At 34.0% G+C, this 21479-nt stretch overlaps 1 protein-coding gene across 1 annotated transcript; it reads right to left on the reverse strand.

The window, feature by feature from the left end:
- Positions 1-446: 446 nt before the first annotated feature.
- Positions 447-9390, reverse strand: LOC130988051 (DNA-directed RNA polymerase 3, chloroplastic). The gene is made up of 19 exons (XM_057911804.1): positions 8442-9390; positions 8118-8321; positions 7874-8007; positions 7562-7631; positions 6863-6921; positions 6295-6412; positions 5804-5917; positions 5551-5679; positions 4620-5036; positions 4036-4086; positions 3731-3801; positions 2633-2717; positions 2373-2525; positions 2032-2106; positions 1850-1939; positions 1462-1509; positions 1264-1378; positions 1078-1181; positions 447-977 (listed from the first exon to the last, which is right to left on the reverse strand). The coding sequence occupies exons 1-19, from the start codon at positions 9150-9152 to the stop codon at positions 867-869; spliced, it is 2859 nt and encodes a 952-aa protein (XP_057767787.1). The 5' UTR covers positions 9153-9390; the 3' UTR covers positions 447-866.
- Positions 9391-21479: the final 12089 nt, after the last annotated feature.

A 21479-nucleotide genomic window follows, 5' to 3' on the forward strand; every position in this document is an offset into this window, starting at 1 on the left:
TTTATTTTTTTGCATTTTATATTTTTATTTTATTTTTAAATAAAAATAAAAAAGTTACTAAAAAATAACTACTCCACAATATAGACACTATAATAACAATAACTAAATCTTATTTTTATTTTAAAAAATAAGTTAAATAATTTTTTTTATTTAACTAATTTATAAGTGGCCATAATGTGACTATGTGACTATTTAGCATCACTCAACTATTAATACATGTATTTTCTTTAAAAAAAATTAATAAATGTATGTTTAAACAAAATTCTGAAACTGGAAATTAAATACTACTACTCTTTGTAATATTTTTTTTAAAAAGGGTACAAGACTTGAATACAACTGATAAGAGACTATTTTATTTTATCTTATCGTATTTTATTTGTTTAATACAATCGAATAAAAATACTGCAAGAATTCATTTGGTACGTGGTATGAGATAAAGTGTAATATGTTTAACTGAAATGCCTTTTACTATAATTAATTGTATTTCCATTCGATTATTTTGATGATGAACATATACAAAACCAGAAAACTATACAACTTCTGCCACTTGGAATGGAACATGAAAAACACAAGTACTTACCTATACACCATATATAGAGCAACCCTTCTCCAAAAACAATGTAGCCATTTTCTATCTTCTTCATGGCCTTTGCTTACTATGTCTGCCCCATGCTCGTCTCGATCATCCGCAACCAACATTCAACAAGACTCCCCCGATTACGACTTGTTGATTGTTGGAATGATATATGCAGGAACACCATCTGGGTTCTTCCAAGAGCGCGTGGAAGAGCTCTCGTCTCTGCTTGCAGAAATTCGGCTTCTACTAAACCATCCGGTGAAGAGAGCAAAATTCTCAGAGTGGATGATCAGTTGAAGAAGTAGGGAGATTCAAGGACCTCTTCTAGATCAAAGTCTCCTCGTTCCGGTAGAGGGGGGAAGGTTAGGGTTGGATGCAACGTCTGGAAGCTCTCGAGTAGCTACTCGTGCCACCAATAATGAAAAGTGAACGTAAATCATCTTCAAATTGAATGTGAACTAAGTAGAAAAATACCCAACACTTCAACCATATATTCTTACATTTTCAAGTATCGGTGTACTGTATAGCTCCACAAATTTGTGTCTTAATATCTGATTCATTCGATCAACATCACACGCGTGTGTCCAGAATGAATCGTGCACGCCTGCAACACATCCACCAAAAACACTCTAAGAATGTCTTAAATATGACTCAAGACACTAGAATATAGTGATATCGAGGCAAACCTGCAAAACGTAGCCCAGCATTCCGACAAGCTATGGCAGTCATCATCATGTGTGAACCATCCAATGAGTGCACAAAGTTGGGAGGGAACGCCGTTCTCTGCTTTCTTACCTCAACCTGGAGCCATTTAATATCGTACATTGGTACTAGAAAACGGGAAATGCTTGGATACAATACAAATAGGAATCAATCTGACTTACTGAATCACCCTCACGCTGCAAAGCCAAAACTTGAAGAGATGTTTTTATCTGCATTTATATGAGGAATAAGAGCCCATTATATATCACAAGATTTTCAATCTCTGAAATTCCAATCCAACCAATCAATATAAAACTGCAGCAGTTTTATGACTGTCAATGGAGTGTCAATCTTATGAGGAATTAAACATAACACATGAAAAGAAACTTTTGGGCATGACACTTCTCGATCAGCTCATATGGCTGTACTCTAATAAAAGGTTTATTTTTTCAAACGATAATCTTAGATAATCATATGATTATACTGTTACTATAATTAGTAATCACGTTATGGCAACATAACTGTGCAATTAATTTGTAAAATTCCTGTATTGGAAAGTAGAGCACTTACTACATGACGTTGAGTTTTAAAGTACGGTTGTACGACAGGAAGACCTAAGGGAGTTGTCCAACGTACAGGTTGATTTTCTTGAGCAATAATCTGTCAAAATTATAGTCACAATGATGCCAAGTTCATCATATTTATCATTATAGGAGACTTTTTATATGATGATAATGCGTATTTCCTCAAACCTTCGCACAGTTACCAAGCCAACCCATTATTGCACGTGCAGCTTGAAATAACTCCTCAAGAGCTGCCATCGTGACCTGCAAGAAGCTTTTTAGTTATAGACAAGCTTGTACTGTTACAGAAGTTAATATTCGCCATTATTTTCGCCTGGGAAAAACTTTGGCCAGTGAAAGACCCATTTCCTTTAGTTATATGAAAATCAGAAGCTCGCAGATATAATTGATTTTTGATTATAGAGTGATAGAAGGATCTTAAAGCAATTGGGAGGATGAAAGAGGAAAAGTAACATACTAAGTAGCACAAGAAACCAGGAAAAAAAAAAAGTTTGGTTTGTAATACTTACTCTAGCAGCATAACATGCCGCATTGAAGAGTATCTTGTCATCTCTGATGACACCCTTTTCCTCCAATCTTCGTTTGATCTGCTCCCTCGCACCAACATAGGTGACACCATATACTGAAGTCATCACTGTCTGTTTCACAAGTTTCCTATCCACCTGAAAGGTTTTGCAATTTCTGATTTTTGAATTCCATAAATGTCTTACGAAGTAAAGAAACAATAATAACATGATTCGGAATGCAATTTAGAGAAAGAAAACCCAACCTGACCAATTAAGATTTTGGCTAACAAAGCATTTGGATCAGTTTCAGGATCCTTCTCACTATCTCTTTTCATGATTTTATGGACCCTGAAAGCCAGGTGGTAATTTTTAGAGGAAATGACAGGGTCAAATACAAAAAAATACAAAAATATGGACAGTAGCGGATAATCACATTAAACCCAAATAGCAATTCCAATAGCCTTCAGTTAGGGAGACTACCAAGAGTGGTTCAACAGCTAGTATGTTACTCAGTCCACATAGGATAATTTATCATTACTTAAAACAATGAAACAGAAACTGCCCAACAATTATCGTGTCCAACAACTCTCAGGAGTTTGAAAGACAAGAACAAAAACTTCTGTTTAAAACTCTTTATTCAATTTAGGGGGCATTTACTTTGCATGATTGATCAAATGGATGATTGAGTATTTTTATCCTCAAGAGTAGGATTACTCCAATCCCACCCTTTTGATGGGATAAGAATCAAGCAAAACTAGCTTAAATGATAAAATTAATCAAGGACCTTGGGATATCCCAAAGTTTCAATACAACAAAGTAAACAAGGGATTAGCCTTATTACTTTTATCTATCAAGGCTAATCCTTTAAAGTAAACGCCCCCTTAGGGAAAATGTCATGTATTGAACACAACGTTTCAATATCTTTTCAATAATATCATGAGGCCCAAATTCTAGCATCTAAAAACCCACGTGCCACGTGGGATCTGACAATCACAAGTAATTTTCTACATTATGTGTATTTCCACATAAGATCCGATGTGCCACGTGGATCTTCTCATGCCGGAATTGAAGCTCATGACATTATTAATTAAAAAGTTGAAACATTGTGTACAAATTTGCCAAAATCTAAATTGTGACATTATTAAAAAAGAGATAAATGTAGTGACGATATATGGTATTTTCCTTTCAATTAACTTAATTCCTTAAGGAATATATCTGTGAACTTTCTTGCTTCCCCAAGCATAAGATTCCAGGTGGAACTTCATGTTTTGAAATTAGTACACGAAAGGAATTAGTAAGCACAAGGTAAAATAGCTTATATGAACTTTTACAAGAGCATAAAAAAAATCAAAATAGCAAACCTCTCTGCAATCTCTGAGTAAACATCAGAAGGTTTGTCTCCAGCAACTAAGTTGACTGCAGCAGCTTCGAACTGAAAATCAGCAAAAAATTAGTAACGAGTGACGATACTATTATCAAGGCATTCTAGAAAGAACAAAATTTTGGTTGATAATGGTAAATAGGAAAAGAGAACACCCACAAAGAGTTAAAGTGGTAACAGAAACATAAAAAGAATCAGAAACTACAACCCCCATAAGATGGAACATAAATCATTTGTGAATGATTTTTCAAAGAAGACAAAGAAGCAATGAACAGTATGACTTACACTATCTCTCCCGAGAGCTGCATAATGCTGCAGTCCGTTGCATGACCCATCCTATCATAGAAAACAGATTGATAATCAGTTTGAAGATTAATGCTGACTATGCAGCAGCAGTACATGCAAAAGCAAATTAGCCCATGCATTGTTCCAGTCTCCAGGTTACTTTAACTATTACTCTAGATGACTCCGCTCAAGTGGAGCTTGAAACTGAACATAAATACATGCTGCTACTCTCAAAGATCTTTCCACTCATTTCAACTTTAAAGTACTCCCTCTGCCCCAACTCTTTCAGTCCAAATTAACCTTACACGAAGTTTTAGATGATAAAAGAAAAGTGCTAGTGTGTGCTTTCTACAGTGTTGCCTAATGCAAGGAATATTGCCAAATTTAGGACAATGAAGCTTCACCATGAGAAGTCTGTCCTACTGTTTAACATGTTCACATAATCAGCTTTGAGAGGTGCTACAGTAATTTCCAAATGTGAGGCTCTCTTGTGAAATTCTTCATAATACTACTGACACTTGCCCCGTCTTCCTAAGACAAGCTAGTTTCAAAGCAAGACGCGCCAAGGGAGTGTCTATGCATACCTGATGTATTGGCAAGTGGGATATAACAGTATGTGGCGACGAGCTTTTTAAGGCTTCTGACAAATTAATACAAGCAGCTAAGCATTGAAAAGGATCCTCTGCCTTCAACCACCAGCGGTTTCCGTTGAGAGAATTATCAGCAGAATCTAATACCTCTGCGATATTATTTTCCACAAATGAGATGCGGTCATCATAAGAGAGCTTTTCAACACCCCCACCATAGAGATTTGCTAAATGTATCTTTAACCAACATAAGCCAGACTTTCCCAATGGCCTTCCTTCAGCAAATTCAAGGATTCCTCGACAAAGATCAGAACTAAGATGATTCAAATGCGGGTGCATAGGATATGCACGGCCTCGAAAGTCAAGATTGTGGGGATAGTAAAAACCTTCCTCGTCTTTCATCTTCCGAGCAACCTGATTTAAAAAATCTCTGGTCAGAGCTGAACTGCAGTTAAGTTAGTTGAGACAAAGGATCACTTGGTCATCCAAGCAGCAGGCAACTAGCACCTGAAGCTTGTGTTTTGCTTGGTATCACCGTGGAACTTGCCAAGTTATAACACATAATTAAGGCATGATGATTAAATGATCATAGATAAGTAAGGTATCTTCAGCAAGAAAATTCTACATATTGAATCCTAGAAAACCACAACATAAGAAATGTTAATTCTCAAAATAACAAATATATTGCTGAAATCTAAAGCAAATGCGAAAACCAAAAATTGATTTCAAAATATTTTCTTTCTATATGAAAATTACTGTCACAGTAATTGTTATAATGAAATTAGAAAGACAACCTAGTTCATCATCCCTAGAAGAAGGATGATAATTATGAAATTGCAGCCACTTAAAAGCTTTTGGCCGCAATCTAAAATTTTGAATATCATTTTATTTGGATAGACCAATAGTTTGAGATAGTTGAAAAACTTACAGAAAGTTTTAATTCTAAATCACATCTTTGTGAATGCCTCTCTTGATTGATTTTCTTCACCTTCCTCACACTCCATTTCCAGCTTTTTATTTCTGCTTCATTATCTGAAAGCAACTCAGGTATTGGAACCTACAACATGCATAACACTATTACTAAGAAAACCTATGACTAAGAATTTTTACTGCAAATAGCATACAAGAGAAAGAACATATTGCATTCTATGGAAATAAAAGAATGTTAAAGGTACACTTACATTTTCACGGCTTACCAGACCAGCTATGTCACCACCTAGAGCCCAAAGGCTCTCCACCACGCTTAAAATACGTTTATTTACTCTCCACTTAGTTGTTCCTAATGTATCAAGGGCCTACGATCCAATAAAAAAATGAAAGGGGTTAACACAGTCAAACATATCCTGACAACACAAGGAAAGGATTGCAGCAATAAGTCCCCAGTACTATTTGGAAGACTGTGTCCAAATCCTACTAGAATCAAGCAACACATATTTAAAGGAGCTTGCAGTGTATATTACTAGAAAATAAACTATTTGCAGAATTTTGATGTGAAGAATTGCAACAGCACTAATTGACAAGAAGGATGTATGCTGACCCAGATCGGTTAAGACTGAAAGTACAATTGAATGCAGTTACAGACCATTTACACAGTTAAATACTTAAATTATGTACACAATGTCACAACTCACAAACGCACAGAAATACTACAAAATGATTATCTAGCCCCTACCTCATATACTTTCTGCATCTGTTTCGGATGAACAGCTCGAACAGCATCCTGTTGCTTCCGCGAACCATGAGTACGCATTAAATATGAAGGCAAAAACAGGTAACCACCTTTGTCATACCTGCAGAACATCCAAGATAATATAACTGAGAGGCAGTATTAACTACGCAGCCTAAGAGATCTGCAAGGTTACTGATATTTACTACAAATATTTATTTGCCACATCATATCTAATACTCCATCCGTCCACAAAAAATAATCCTAGAAGGGGACGACACAGGGTTTAATAAAAATAGTTGAGTGTATTGTGGCTGGAGAAGGGGCCCCACTTAAAAAGTAGTGTTAATAATGATAATTAATTGTATTGTGAGTGGAGAAAGGGGTCCACCATGTGATAGAAAGTTCCAAAAATGGAAGGGGGCTCATTTTTGTGGACGTCCCAAAATGGCAAAAAGGGACTATTTTTTGTGGACAAAAGGAGTATTATTGAATTCCACCATTAACCTATGTTTTAGATGGGCAAGCTTCAAAAGTACACAGATATAGACTTCACATGAGGAGCAGAATATACCCTTTCCACCTTCTTGGTGGCACCAACATGGGGACATAAGGAATGACCATATGCCTTACCTGCATAAAGCATGACATATAGATATATCAAGAAAATTTAAAAGATATTGAAATGTACAATAAAGAACAAGTAAAGAAAGGAAACATTTGTTTCTTTTATTGGACTTATACAACTTTCATCATCGAAAGGGCATACTCCCTCCGTCCACAAAAAATCTTCCTAATTTTCCATTTTTGTCCATACACAAAACATCTTCCCTTTTTTTTTTTGGACATAATCTCACTAACTATCACCCTTAAGATTCCCAGATATTTACACATATTGCCATTAACGGACCCACATGAACCCACTAACTATCACCACTTTTTTTAATTTGTGGGACCCCTTCTCCACTCACCAAATATACAACTAACTTTTCGTAAAACCCGTGTCCACTACAACAAGGAAGATGTTTCGTGGACGGAGGGAGTATCATTTATGAAGCGAAACAATATATTCAAGTTTTTATCAACTGGAGGTCCAAAAAATGGACCCACACCAAATGCACTCAAACTGATCACAAAATAACAGCACCAATCTCCAACGATCCAGAAAAACTTAATGAAAGCTATAACATTGCAGTCTAAAACTGCAAACAAGCATTCTACGAAATGAGCTGGTAAACTTCCTAGAACAAAAGTAACTTGCCGTATAACTCACAGTTTTATCGAGTCCACAAAGGACCAAAGGATCACACTCAATGACTCCATACTTCTTCACAATGGTCTGTCTGAAATACATAGAGAACAACACTTCAGATAAAATTAACAATATAAATGACATGATAGAACACATGTAACAATCTCCCTGAACAACATTGACTAAAAAAACTTCTGGTACATATAAAAACATCAATATCTTGACTGATTACATATAATAAGACCTTCATTTAGCAAACCTATGACAATATTGTATTCATAATATAATAAACAACTGCAGTACTGTATTTCAAGGCTAATTCTATATTCTCACCCTGGTACTCTTGCAGCAATCTTGAAGATGTGCCTAAATGCAGGGCGAACTTCAGGAGGGCAGTCAGCTGTCTGATCTATTGGAGGTTGAACATAAGCACTTTGAGTTAACAATTCTACAAGACAACATCCCAACTGCAGAACATAGAAATATCTTCTGATAAGATAAGAGTACTGAGACCGGTAATATTGGATTATTACTATGTCCAATGGTTATTAGCTAAAAGATGGTGAAGGCTCCAGACCTTGGCTTGTGCATCTCGACCCCATGACTCAAATTCTTCACTTCTCAACAGCATTTGAACTTCATTGACCCTGTTCCTTCTAATCAAACGCTTGACACGTTGTCTAAGAATAGCAACTTCCTTACTAGGATCTTCTTCACCTTCAGCTACCACTACCCTCCTCTGATCACTTTTTTCTTTCTTAAAAAAGTTCTGAATTCTAACCTGAAAAGTAATATCAAATTTTAAAGACGGATCTTTATTAGCACTAAAATGATAATAACCAATTTCCAGAAAAGAAAAATTCCCATTCGGCGAAAATTCAATGCTATCATGAGTACTTACTTCTTGCTCAATTGCTACTCCAATTTGAACGGCGGCCTCCACCACGCGCACAGTCCTATCTCCCTTGCCTCCCATCATCAACAGCGACATTATCTTATGCATCACGATAATAGCTATTTTGTCAGCAGGCAAAGCGTCAATAAAAGGAGCGAAAGCCGCCTTATTCTTTAGTGACCTCCGCACATTCTGCTCCTTCTCGATAGCCTCCCTGAAAGGCTGAAACCATCCCAGCATCAATTTCTTGAAATAGGGCAAGTTAGGTGCCAACTTCCTCTCGCACATTTCCCTCTCCAGCTCTCGATACTCCTCCACCATATTCTGCCACGCCTCCGTCTCCGCCTTCACCTGCCTCCTCCTCAGCAAATAATACTTCCGCCTCTCCATCTCCTGAAACTCTAGCTTGACCCCGCTGCTTTTCTTGCTGCTAAAGAGCAGGCTTTTCATGAAAAGAGCGGAAATCCAAGGCGGGTCCCGAATGAAAACCCTCCCTTCCGATTCACTCGTCAAATTCGTCGGAAACCCATTCGGAATTACTTGCAAATTCGACATGTGGTCGGCGCTTCCGGGATAATTGTGGTCGGTGGCGTCCGAGATAGGAGGTGGAAGAAGAGGAGGCCGCTTGTGCAATGAATGGAGTTTAAGGTTTTGGGGGAAAGAGGACGAGGGAAATTGGGTGTTCCGCGAAAAGCTGGGAGTTTCGGGGGTTGACATGGAAACGAAATTGAACTTCTTTCGAGGTCTCCATGGCGGCCGAGGCTGGTGAAATTGAGCTCTAGAGCTCGGGACAAAAGGAGTTGTTGAAGCCAGAGCTAATGAAGTTTCTGCTGCGAGGGGGTGGGGTTGGAGTAAGGGGAAGCTGGCTACTGAGAGTGGATAAGAGTGAAAACAGAGAAGAGAAGAGAAGAAGAGGTTTGAAGGAAGAGGGAAATCAAAAACCCTCTCAAAAACCTCACTTACTCATCCGAGATATTTATTACGGATATTTCATTCTCTTGCACTAAAATAATTCATGATTTAATTTAGGGTTAATTAGATATAAATTATTGAACTTTCAATAAATTCTCATTTTGGATATGAACTTTAAAATTTTTATTAAAATTACTCAACTATTATTTTTTTCTCATTTTGCATATTTGTCCATTTCCCGACCAAACTTTGAGCTTGAAATGACGTCGTTTTCATCCAACTATACATTACAACATCAATTCTATTTTTCCATATAGTCATATTTATGCCACGCAAGCATATTCATGTCAAGCGAATATATTTATGCCATGTCTGCTGAAATAGAAATTTTATTAAAAAGAAAAAGAAAAAAAAAGATCCGTCTAGGGGCAAAACAAAATCCGGAAAGCCCCGCAAGAAACCACGGGTAACCGAAAAACAAACAAACCAGGACTATGAGAAAATATTTAGAGGGTCATCCTCGTCGTTCAACATATCCCCCCATATTTTAGAAACCACGGCCGACATAGATCGAGCTGCGTCGGAAGAAGAATGAATCACATAATTTTGCAGAATCGCACTTCCAGCCTGAGCATGTTGCACTTTATTCAAGAACTCCACCAGCGACGAAGTGTCAAGAACTACGCCCTGCAAAACGGCGCCAGCAACTCGGCACATTATATTCATATTCGAAGACATATCATTCTTGATTATACGCCGGAGCCGATGCTTTATAGAGGAATCATAAACCTTCCCCTTCTTGGTAACAACCTTCGGACGCCCCCGGTCGCGAGATATCGGAGGATCCTCAATCATCGCATTTCGGCGTCACATTCAAAGCCAGATCTGGACTGCTACAATGCATCGGGGCAGGCACAGTAGAAGCCAAATCCGAAGCTAAATGATCAATCGCCGAATAGGCCTTTCCATTCGATGACTCATGCCAGCTCGGCTTCGAAACAGCCGTCGATTGCAGGACCAAACCCGCGGCCTGCTCCTGCTGAGCACGATCACAAGGTGCAGCCGAGATAGGGACCTGAACTAGACGGATAGGCTCAGAAGCAGCAGCCGAAATATACATATCTACCCCCTCAGTCGCCATTATCTACCTCCTCAGTCGCCAGAATGGCGAAGGCGTTGGAAGTCACAGTGCCACCAATCGGCGCTGAACGAAAAGGGGATCTCGGCTCTCCTCCCTCGATAGTGTCTCTAGCTAGTAATACCAGTATCGGGTTGCACGACATCATCAGTGTCTTTAGAGGGATTTTCCTGCCAAACAATCGAACGGCCTCTAGGCTTCCGGCCCTTCTTGTTCTTTCTTTTGTGATCCTGCTTGCCCTGATCGGCGGTCGGTGATTTCGTGTTCTTCCTGCAATCTTCAGTACAGTGGCCAACAACAGAACAAGACCAACATAAATATGGGAGATTTTCGTAGCCAAATTCAATCTCAAAAATATCATCACCACATTTCACATCAAGAAACTCATAGATCTCATTAGCAACATTCATTTCAACAAGAACACGAGCAAAATATCCAACAGAGGCTCTAGTAGAACAACCATCAATGACAATAGGCGTGCCAACATGTCTAGCAATACCAGTAAGGACTTCGGGATGCCAAAAATCATGCGGAAGATTGAAAATACGAAGCCAAACCTGAGCGAGAGTAGAAGCAGCTTTGTGAGGGTTGAACTTGAGAACCCAAGCCTGAAGATGGAGGATGCTAGTACGAAGGCGCCAGGAAGTTTTGAAAAAAGCAATAGAGTGATCCTCTTGCTTGGAGAACTTCAGGGTGAAGTATCATTTGCCAAGAGGAATAATCTCCCAAGGAGAAACAGGCTTCCATAAACCATAGAGCTCATGAAAAAGATCAGCCACGAATCTCGGTGAGTCCCCTTTTCCGAAGAAACAGGCGACCATGGATGGCGAACTAAAATGAACGAACCTGCCGCTGATGAAAGGCAAGAGAAATAGTGAGGCATGGCCGATCATCCTCAACCGAAAGATTAAGAGCAGTGTAGTCGTGCGCGGGGACATCGGCCGGCCGACCTGCCCGTTGTTTGATTTTGTCCGCGAATGAAGGTTTAGTAGGCGGCGGACCACGTGTAGGCGAACCCGTCGGAGGGGAGGCCGCGGTCTCTAGAAAAAGAGCAGTATTGGTGTTGTCATGTGTGACGATCGAAACTGGATTAGGAGCTGCATGAACCAGGACACCCCCTCAACCCTAAACTCAGTAGGTTTAACTTGGAACAGTTGGGAGGCATTCGAATGTGTGGCGGCGGCTTGTGGGCCAGAAGCGAAAAGCCCTCCGCCGCAAAGCAGGCCGTTAACAGACGACGTCAGCATCGTAACAGCAAAAAGTGGCTGCATAACCTTTTTGCAGATACGTAACCCTAGTCTCAGGGAATAGCAGATCTGTTAAGTCCACATCCAAGGCGGCAAGATGTTGAGGGATCAGATCGTCGACGGGCAGAGAACATGGCCCGAAAAATTGAGAGATCGACGACACGATGGTCGATGAAGGAGAGGCAGACTTGAGCGAAGTAGTTGACAAGAGAGGCGGGAAGTCCACACGAGAGACGAAAATAATTACACCGGGCTAGAGAAGGAGCCGACCGGCGACAAGGAGTAGGGATGAGCCTTACGACTGCCGGAGCCGCAGAGAGAGAGTCACGCTAGGGTTCGCATTTTGGTCACTAGCATGAATATTGTCATGTTATATTTATGCCATGTCAACACGATGAAAAATGAGACAAAATTAGTTGAGTAATTTTAATAAAGATTTTAAAGTTTGTATGCAAAATGAGAATTTGTTGAAAGTTCAGTAATTTATATGAAATTAACCCTTTAATTTATTTCCTCAATTTAAAGTTAATAGGCATTTACACTCGTGTATTTTTATATTTTTATATTTACACAAAATTGATATAAGCTTAATTATTTATCTTTATAAATATAATAATAAAATTAATTTAAATTAAATATATTTGAGTTGAATATTAAAAAATAAAGATGAACTCATGATAATAAAAATTGATATTATAGAATTGAAAAATAAATTTATTCAAAAAAAGATGAGAGATGAGAGATTTTTTTTAAAATTATTTAAATAAATATAAATTTTATATTTTAAATCAAATATGTATATCAAATATCAAATTAAATATCGTGACCTTTAGTTTGATATGCATATATTTTATAATTAGTCGAATTTCATAATTTTAGAAAAAATAAAATAAAAAAAGAAGATAAAAAAAATAGAAAAATATAATTTATAAATAAATTTCTATTTTATTATAACTAAAAAATTGACACGTAATTATGAAATCAAATTAAAAACATTTAGGTAAACATATGATAACTGATAATTATAACATGAGCATATATTATTTTGGGCTCATAGCTGATAATATTGTGGAACTCTGGGTGTTAGTAAGTTTACAGACTAAATTATGCCATGTGGCGGCCCATTTTAATTTAAGGCCCGTATCTTTTTGTCAGTAGGAATAAATCTAACTTCTTGTATATTTTGTTAGAAGTATTTCACATTTTTTGTCCAATTTGTAAGAGCATGATTATATTATATGTCTTTTGAATTAAGGAATATAACTTTTTTTTTTCAGAATTACTGGTTATGGAGTTTCTTTGTTGTTCATTTATTAACTGATAAAATCAAAGGAAATGTACGTGAACTTGTGAAATTGGAATCTAATTAATTTTTTGAATTGAAGCCCAATTTATTAGGTTATTGTCCTAGAATTTTTGCTTAGATTGCGTAATGTTGACATGGCATGACAGTGGACACGACATTAAAATCTGAGGTTAGATTGAATTTGGATGAGTGATTATTTGTTTTTTCATGTTTGGCCGTAGACCAATAGTAGCTTTACGTATGTTAGAGGAGTCCAAATTGTATTGGACTTAGTTGATAGTTTTTTTTTATATATTTACTCTTCTTATTTATTGTTTTCTAATCAAATCAACAATATTGTTGAATCAAAGAGGCGTGGATTTGATCAAATCTAAAAAAAAAAAGATTTTATTTGAGATCATATCCCCGCTTCTTTTTTCTCAAAAAAAAAAAATTAAAAAATCCCCACTTCTTAATTCAAAAATCTTAGTAATAATTATTATTAAAAAGTCAAAAAACAATATGATGTGGCATGGGGAAAATATGCCACATCGATAACCACATTTTTCAATGGGCATTATCCTATAAGGTGGTCTTCTTGAGTACAACCAGATTGACCCGCATCCTGATTCAAACTTGCATCTTGACGCAAATTGTTTGAATGATATTATTCGGTTATACAAATAATATTGTAAATGACACTGTGTATAATGGCACTATTCAGAAATATAAATGACACTTCTTGTAATTGATACTATAAGATTGTAAATGACACTATAACATTTTAAAATGTTACAGTGTCATTTACATAACCGAATAGTGTCAATTATAGGCAGTGTCATTTACACGATTTAGGTCAAGATGCGAGTTTAGATCCGAATACGGGTCAGGATTTGAGTGCGGATCAACCCGATTGTACGATACACCCGATTGTACTCAAGTTTTTGTGTTATTTATATGATCATGCCAATAAGGGCATAAGTGTCATATCTCATTAGGAAATTCCACCATATTATAAAGTTGTGAATCATGCATGTGTGTTTTTGGTTCAACATAAGTTGACTTCAAAGCGAGAATTTCCGCTCACTTTCTCAAAAGAAAATCTTTTAGTTTTAGTGGCCAGTTAAATATGTTCTCATTGCTAAGACTAAATAAATAATTATGCCGTTATATCTATACTAATAGAAAAAAAGCCCAAGACAATCTAATGCATAATTTGTGAATTGCCTATTTTATCCATGTTATATATTTATTATTATCTTTATAAAATATAAATCTATTTTGATATATATTTATTTGTCACCCAAAATCTATAAAGAATACTTTATATCTATAGCTATTGATAAGGCTTATAAATAAATATATCCATCCAATAAATTATTTAATAAAAGTAATGAATTAATATAATTTTTTAAATAATAGATTACCAATTAAAATAACATCAATTACACGTACGTTAACATGAAAAGACTCTATACTAATACTAATAGAAAAAGAGCTTAAGATAGTCTAAGGCACAAGTTGTGGACTGTCTATTTTACTCCTGTTATATATTTATTACTATATTTATAAAATATAAATTTATTTTGATATACATTTATTTGTCACTCAAATCTATAAAAAATACTTTATATCTATAGCTATTGATAAGGCTTATAAATAAATATATTCATCCAATAAATTATCCAATAAAAGTAATAAATTAATAATTTTTTTAAAATAATAAATTACCAATTAAAATAACATTAATTACACGTACGTTAACACGAAAAGATTCGACGGTTAATAGAAAGGCTAAAATTTTTATAAGTTTGAGTAAGTATTAATTTTAAATGTAATGTATATATATGGTTTGTAATTATTGCATAAGACCATAGATTTATTCTGTGTGTGGATCTAAAGTAGCGACTGTATAAATACTTACGAATTGGGAAATTATGTGTGTTCGATGTGAATAATACGATGAATTTGCAACAAAAAGTGAATTAAAAAAAATATCACCTATGAAATTCGAACTTAATATCATGAATTCATTTCATAAAGTGATTAATTTTGTCGTAAATTTTCATGATTTAAAAATTGAAAATAATTCATATTATATATTTTAAAATGAGTTTTTATTTATCTAATCTTATATGTATGTATGTATGTATGTATGTATGAGTGTGGTTATTGTGAAAACTAGGTATTTTGTGATAACAAATTCCTATAAAATTAATGCATTCATTGTTAAATTTAATACTCCCTCCGTCTACGAAAGAACTTCCTAGGAGGGAGTGACACGAGTTTTAAGAAAAAAATTATTAAGTGTATTGAGATCAGTGGAGAAAAAATTATTGAGTGTATTGAGAGTGGTGAAAAATGTGTTATAATTAATATTGAGAGTTGTGAAAGAGTGAAAATTAAGTAAGTAATTATAAGTGGTGGGGTATAGTCCAAAAATAGGTAGAAAGTTTTTTTGTGAACGTCCCAAAAAGGAAAGATAGAAAGTTCTTTCGTGGACGGTGGGAGTATATCTGAAAAAAAATAAAATTTTTACTCACTTCAATATTTGAATCCAAGTATATGATGCATTCATCTTTCAGTTACATCCACCGTAAATCTTCATCTAAACCTCTCCTTAATTGTTTGTGTATGTATATATAGTGTGGTTCTAGTGAAAATTACATTCTCCGTGAGAAAATAAGAACCATTATAATTAATGTTATATGCTGTAAAAAAATTCATGCATTTGCTGTTAAAATTAATGCATTCGAAAAGAATACAATTTTCGATCTCTTCAGAATTTGAATATTCCAGATGATGCATTTATCTAGCAAGATGATGCATTCACCGCAAATCTTAATGATCATACAACTGAAAATGATTAGTAATTTTTACTTGATCCTCTCCATATATATATATAGGGTCGCGTTCAATGGAGAACACGAACACGCCAACGTTCATCAAATTATATTGAACATGTCAGTTGAACGTTCATCAAAATATACTAAATTTTTGGGGGTTTTGAGGGTCGACCCCCTATATGTTCAACATAAAAATTCATTGAATATTGGGTGAATAAATGCTGACAGTTAAATTAAATAAAATGAACGGCTGAAATTTATTCTCTGTTATTTAAATATTTAGTTTTCTCCATTGAGCGCCCGCCCATGTATATATTAGATTCAATTCAATCTTTTAACATGTAGCTTCACAAAAGTGTGCCCAAGTAGCTAGTGAGGTTTTAGGCTTGACTCCACGTACCATCACATTTACATCTCACTGCAAAGTGCAAAACATCATTCCAAAAAGGAGAACTTTTTCAGCTTAATTAAATAGAGTGAGAATGCACATAGTCGTTTCCATTTCTTATTCGAACATTTTCTAATAATGCTGTAATAAATTAATGCTCTTTCCATTTTCTATACCATTTATATAATCGACAACAATATGGTTATTGCGATTAATTTATTCTGCTAATGCTTAATTAGTCCTCTAGCACTATTGGTCGTGATAATGTTGGCACATTTTCCTCGTCTACAATTATTGTTTTCAATTTTTTGGCTTCTCAGTTGTCACATATGAAACATAATTATGATAAATATATATAGATCAGCTTGAGATCTAAATTTCTGTTTAGATACGAAAAGTTGCGCTTACTCAAAAGGTTCGTCAAGTTGTCCATTTACAATTGCAAATTTAGGCCCTTTTTCAAACTCTAATTACCACTCCAATATTATTGTGTGCTCCGTCAATACTTAATTGGAATTCGGATCCATCCCCCAATACTAAACACATTTTTTTATGAGTTTGAATTTGGATCTGAGTTTAACAAAGTGAAACAATATTGACTCATCTATAGAATATGCGGTGAAACGTGCCACAACATGTAATAATACATGATGATATATACTATATATCATAGAATGTATTAAAAACAAGAACGAACAGTACGCATGGAATGACTATTTAATTCAGTGATAAAACACCAATATCTGGAGAGCTCGTTCATGGAAAATGATCCACTAATTGAAGTTAAGATGCATATGGATTGAAGTTAAGCTTTAAAGCTTCACCAACGGTGGACAATCAGAAGCAAGACAAAGACTCACTCCCGAGACGTGAACTCAGCGTATCCACCACCTAATCTCTTGATAAACAAAAATAATAATAATAATAATAGGTCGTCGGGACTTAGTTTTTGCATTTGCATTAATCATCATTCATGTGGGGGATTGTTGGATTATATAGCGTATTTAATGCCATAATTACTTTGGTAATTAATGGAATTAAATGATATTTTTGGAATCTACATGTTGAGTAGATTAATTCTGGAGGGCCCTATTTATAGTAGTCCAGGGGTTTCCTTGAACTGACGTGACTGTTTGGCTAAACAGGAGGTCCGAACTGACGTGTCTCTTTGGTCCTCAACCGCTGCCACGTCGGTTTGGGCAAACAGGTGGTCCGAACCGTCGTGTCTTTTCGGTCCTTAACCGTCGCCACGTGCACTGTTTGGGCAAACAGGTGGTCCGAACCATGGATATATTAAACAAAAATAATAATAATAATAATAGTCTACAACTCTTTTACAAAGTACGCTCAATAATATATACCTCAAAAACACTCTTATGATAGACCAAAAAAATGAACTAATATAAAAAAATCGCATCACTTGCAACTAGTTCGGGAGGACACCTAGCATAAACATATAATTCTCGACCACATCATGCGAGATCAGTTTGGCACTTGAACGAAATTGGGGCTTCTTAAATAGTATTCACGCCCTAGATTTTCTCTTGTAGCCTAAGTTAATCATTCCCTAGTCGTGAGTGGAAACAAGTACTCTTTGAAGATATCATGAACACATCTATCCCTCTTGAAGATAAGCATGAACAAATCTATCCACAATCTTAATTAACAGATTAAATCTTCAACAGTAAGGAGTCCAAAGCTTGTTGTGAACCGAAGTAGTTTGAATGGATAAGCTCTTGATGTCTATCTACTATCAAATCCTACACAACTAGGAGTCTAAGCTAGTACTAAAAACATCTTCTGATACATATATATGAAAAAATTTCAAACTTCTAATGTACAACATATATAATGATAAACACTTAAGAATAGTTTATACTCACAAAGTCTATATTATAAAAAAAATACATTTTCCGTGAAACTTAAGATAAATCGATTTTTTTTATTTATAAATTAACAGTATTAAATAAAGAAATTTAAAGATTGCGTCACAAGAGACTCGAACCCAAGACCTTTAACCTTAGACATTAACTCATTACTGTTTGGCCAACACACGCACACGATAAATCAAGAATCTCTATAAATGCTTTTCATATTGTCAACCAAACTAGCTCAAACCCTACTAATTAACCTAGTAAGAAAAATGTCATACAAACGCAGCGGAGGTTAGCCGCGAATCCCTATATATTGCTACCTTTATTTTTATATTATTATATAAACTTAAGAATGAAATAATTAATTGACTTCACACACAAGTATTTAATTTGTATATATAAATATAACATATATGCATGTTGAGGTCAAATTGTACTGCGCATGGTCTATAGCTCGGCGGAAATCCACAAGAATAAGCCTAGTGCGCACACGCTACATAAATTTATATCTATATTTTTTCTTTGGGGGAAAATATAGTATATATATTTTGTGAAACAAGTGGATCAAGTGGGCTGTCCGAAATTAATTTTGAATAGTATTAAGGTGTCAAGTTGCCTTTCTATATTATTATTATTATTATTATTACTAGTCAATTACAATTTTCAAGTCCACGACAATATACAAACACATGCCTCAAACTTTGTTTAGATATGTACATATAATCTCACTGAGTTCGCCCATGTGTTCATGAAAATAATTTGTGTCGGTGATGACGGCGTCAGTTTGGAAATTTTATATTTCAAATAAATGAAAATTGCATATTTTGCATCTATACTAAATCTAATGGAATTTTAAAAATAATCATTATGGTAGTAATAGTTTTGTTTTTTAGAGCAGTAATACTATTACATAAGACACGTGTTATGGACATCAAAATTACAACAATATATATATATATATATATATATACACACACGTACTAATATACCCCATTCGTGCGATGCACGATGAACATTAAAATTAAACAATAAATTTAAATAAATAAATAAATAAATAATTAATAATAATAATAATAATAATCAAAATATAAACAAATACAACATATGTTTTAAAAATAAAATATAATAAACACATCAATTACTCAATAAAATCCTGAATTTAAAAATGTAAATTTTCAATTTATACAAAGTGTAATGATACTTATAGTTATTAAATAAATTTAAAAATTATTCGATAATGAAAATTTGCATTATGCATATTATTATATAAATTATTCATCACAATAAATATTTTCATACATAAACATAAATAAAAAGTCGTAAATTTTTAATGAAGAGACGGAGAATAAAATATTTTATTTTTTCATAACTTATTCATTTTAAATTCATTTTTGATGATTTTTGTACTATATTAAATTTAAGATACATGTTGATTATTTTTGTTCATGAATCAAATTTGATGACGTTTAGAAAATAATTTTAAAAGAAAAAAACAGTGAAAAAATTGATGGAGGAAAAGAGAGGAAAAAAATGGAGGAAAAAACTCCTCTTTTATATATATATATATAGGGGAAGGCTAAAATAAAAATCAAAGTTAGACTATAAAATAGGAACCATTTTCAGCACTTGGATCATCAAGATCTACGTTTAATTCATCACCTTGTTGGAATAAATCATGATCCTGAGTTCGAATCCCATAGGTAGCAAAAAATTTAATTTTCATAATTCATACATTTACACAGCAGATTCATGGGTGTTCTACATATAATTCATACATTTTAATTAGTTTATAGTTTATAGTTTAAGAGGAGTTTTCTGAATAGCCCTCCCCTATATATATATATATATAGGTGTGAGCTACCGTGAGAGCACATCTTAAAATAAGAAATAAGAGCAATTTTTAATGTATGAATTTTATGTAGAACACGTATAAATTCGCTGTATAAATGTATTAATTGTGAAAAATAAATTTTTGCTACATTTGGGATTCGAACTCAGGACCATAAATCCATCCAACAAGATTACGAATCAACCGTAGATCTTGATGATCTAAGGGCTGAAAATGATTATTATTTTATATTTTAAGAAATGCTCTTATTTTAGCCCTTCCCTATATATATACCTATATATATAGGGAAGAGCTAAAATAAGATCATTTCTTAAGATATAAAATAAGAATTATTTTCCCATCTTTATGTGGAGTAGAGATATCGCCTCGCACGAGTTGTTTATTTGATTATATATTAGATACTTATTATAATTTTAAAAAAAAATACTAAGGCTCTCTTAAAACAAAAAAATTTAAGGACAGCAAAATATGGAGTATTAAAAAGATCAATGTGCTTCTGACAAAATTTGTATTTGTTCCTTTAATTTAAATCTCACCTAGTTATGGTTGTAGATCCATTTTATTTGGAATATTGGTCTAATTTGAACTAAGTTCGTCTGATTATTATGCAAATTATCTTTGTAATACACACACACACACACACACACATATATATATATATATATATATATATATATATATATATATATATTCAAATCATGATATAAATGATACAGAATTTTTTTCTTTGAAAAAGTATCGGGCCGTCACAAATTTTATGGACACGAAACCTTACAATTTAGATGCATTACCACTTAAAAAAATAATTAAACAATATGAAAATATGACTTAATTTTTACATACTTCAAAAAATAAAAATAAAAATATATTGAATAGTTATAGAAAAAATAGATATTATGTACTTGATATGATATGAACCCATAATTACTATAAAAGTACACATTTAACAGTTAACACAATAATACTACTAAAAAAAAAAAAATCCAGTTAACACAAATAAACTTGGTTGGAATTTGATATATGTGACCACGGCATATATCAGATGGGATCCTCTATCCCACAATTTAGTGTGTACCACTGTGTACCACTCTTAATTTGTTATAATTTTTAATTATATTTTCTTCAATTTTAATTTATTATATTTTAATATAATAAAAATAATAATTAATAAGAGTTCACTCATCCAATTAGGATTTATAATTATTTTTTTATATTTATTTGAATTAATAATTGATTGTTTGGGTTAATTAATCCAAAGTTAGGGTATGTAATTTTTTTAAATTTTAATTTTTAGTGATAAATATTAATTAGAGTTTATAATATAATAAAAAATTTATTTTTATAATAAACAATTATAAAATAAACAAAATAAGAGTGATACACGATGGTACACACTAAATTGTAGGACAGAAGATCTCATTCTCTCTCTCTCTCTCTCTCTCTCTATATATATATATATATATATATATATATATATATATATAGGGAATGGCTAAAATTAGACC

The sequence above is a fragment of the Salvia miltiorrhiza genome, chromosome 6 (genome assembly GCF_028751815.1).
Source record: "Salvia miltiorrhiza cultivar Shanhuang (shh) chromosome 6, IMPLAD_Smil_shh, whole genome shotgun sequence".
In the NCBI taxonomy this organism is placed as follows: domain Eukaryota; kingdom Viridiplantae; phylum Streptophyta; class Magnoliopsida; order Lamiales; family Lamiaceae; genus Salvia; species Salvia miltiorrhiza.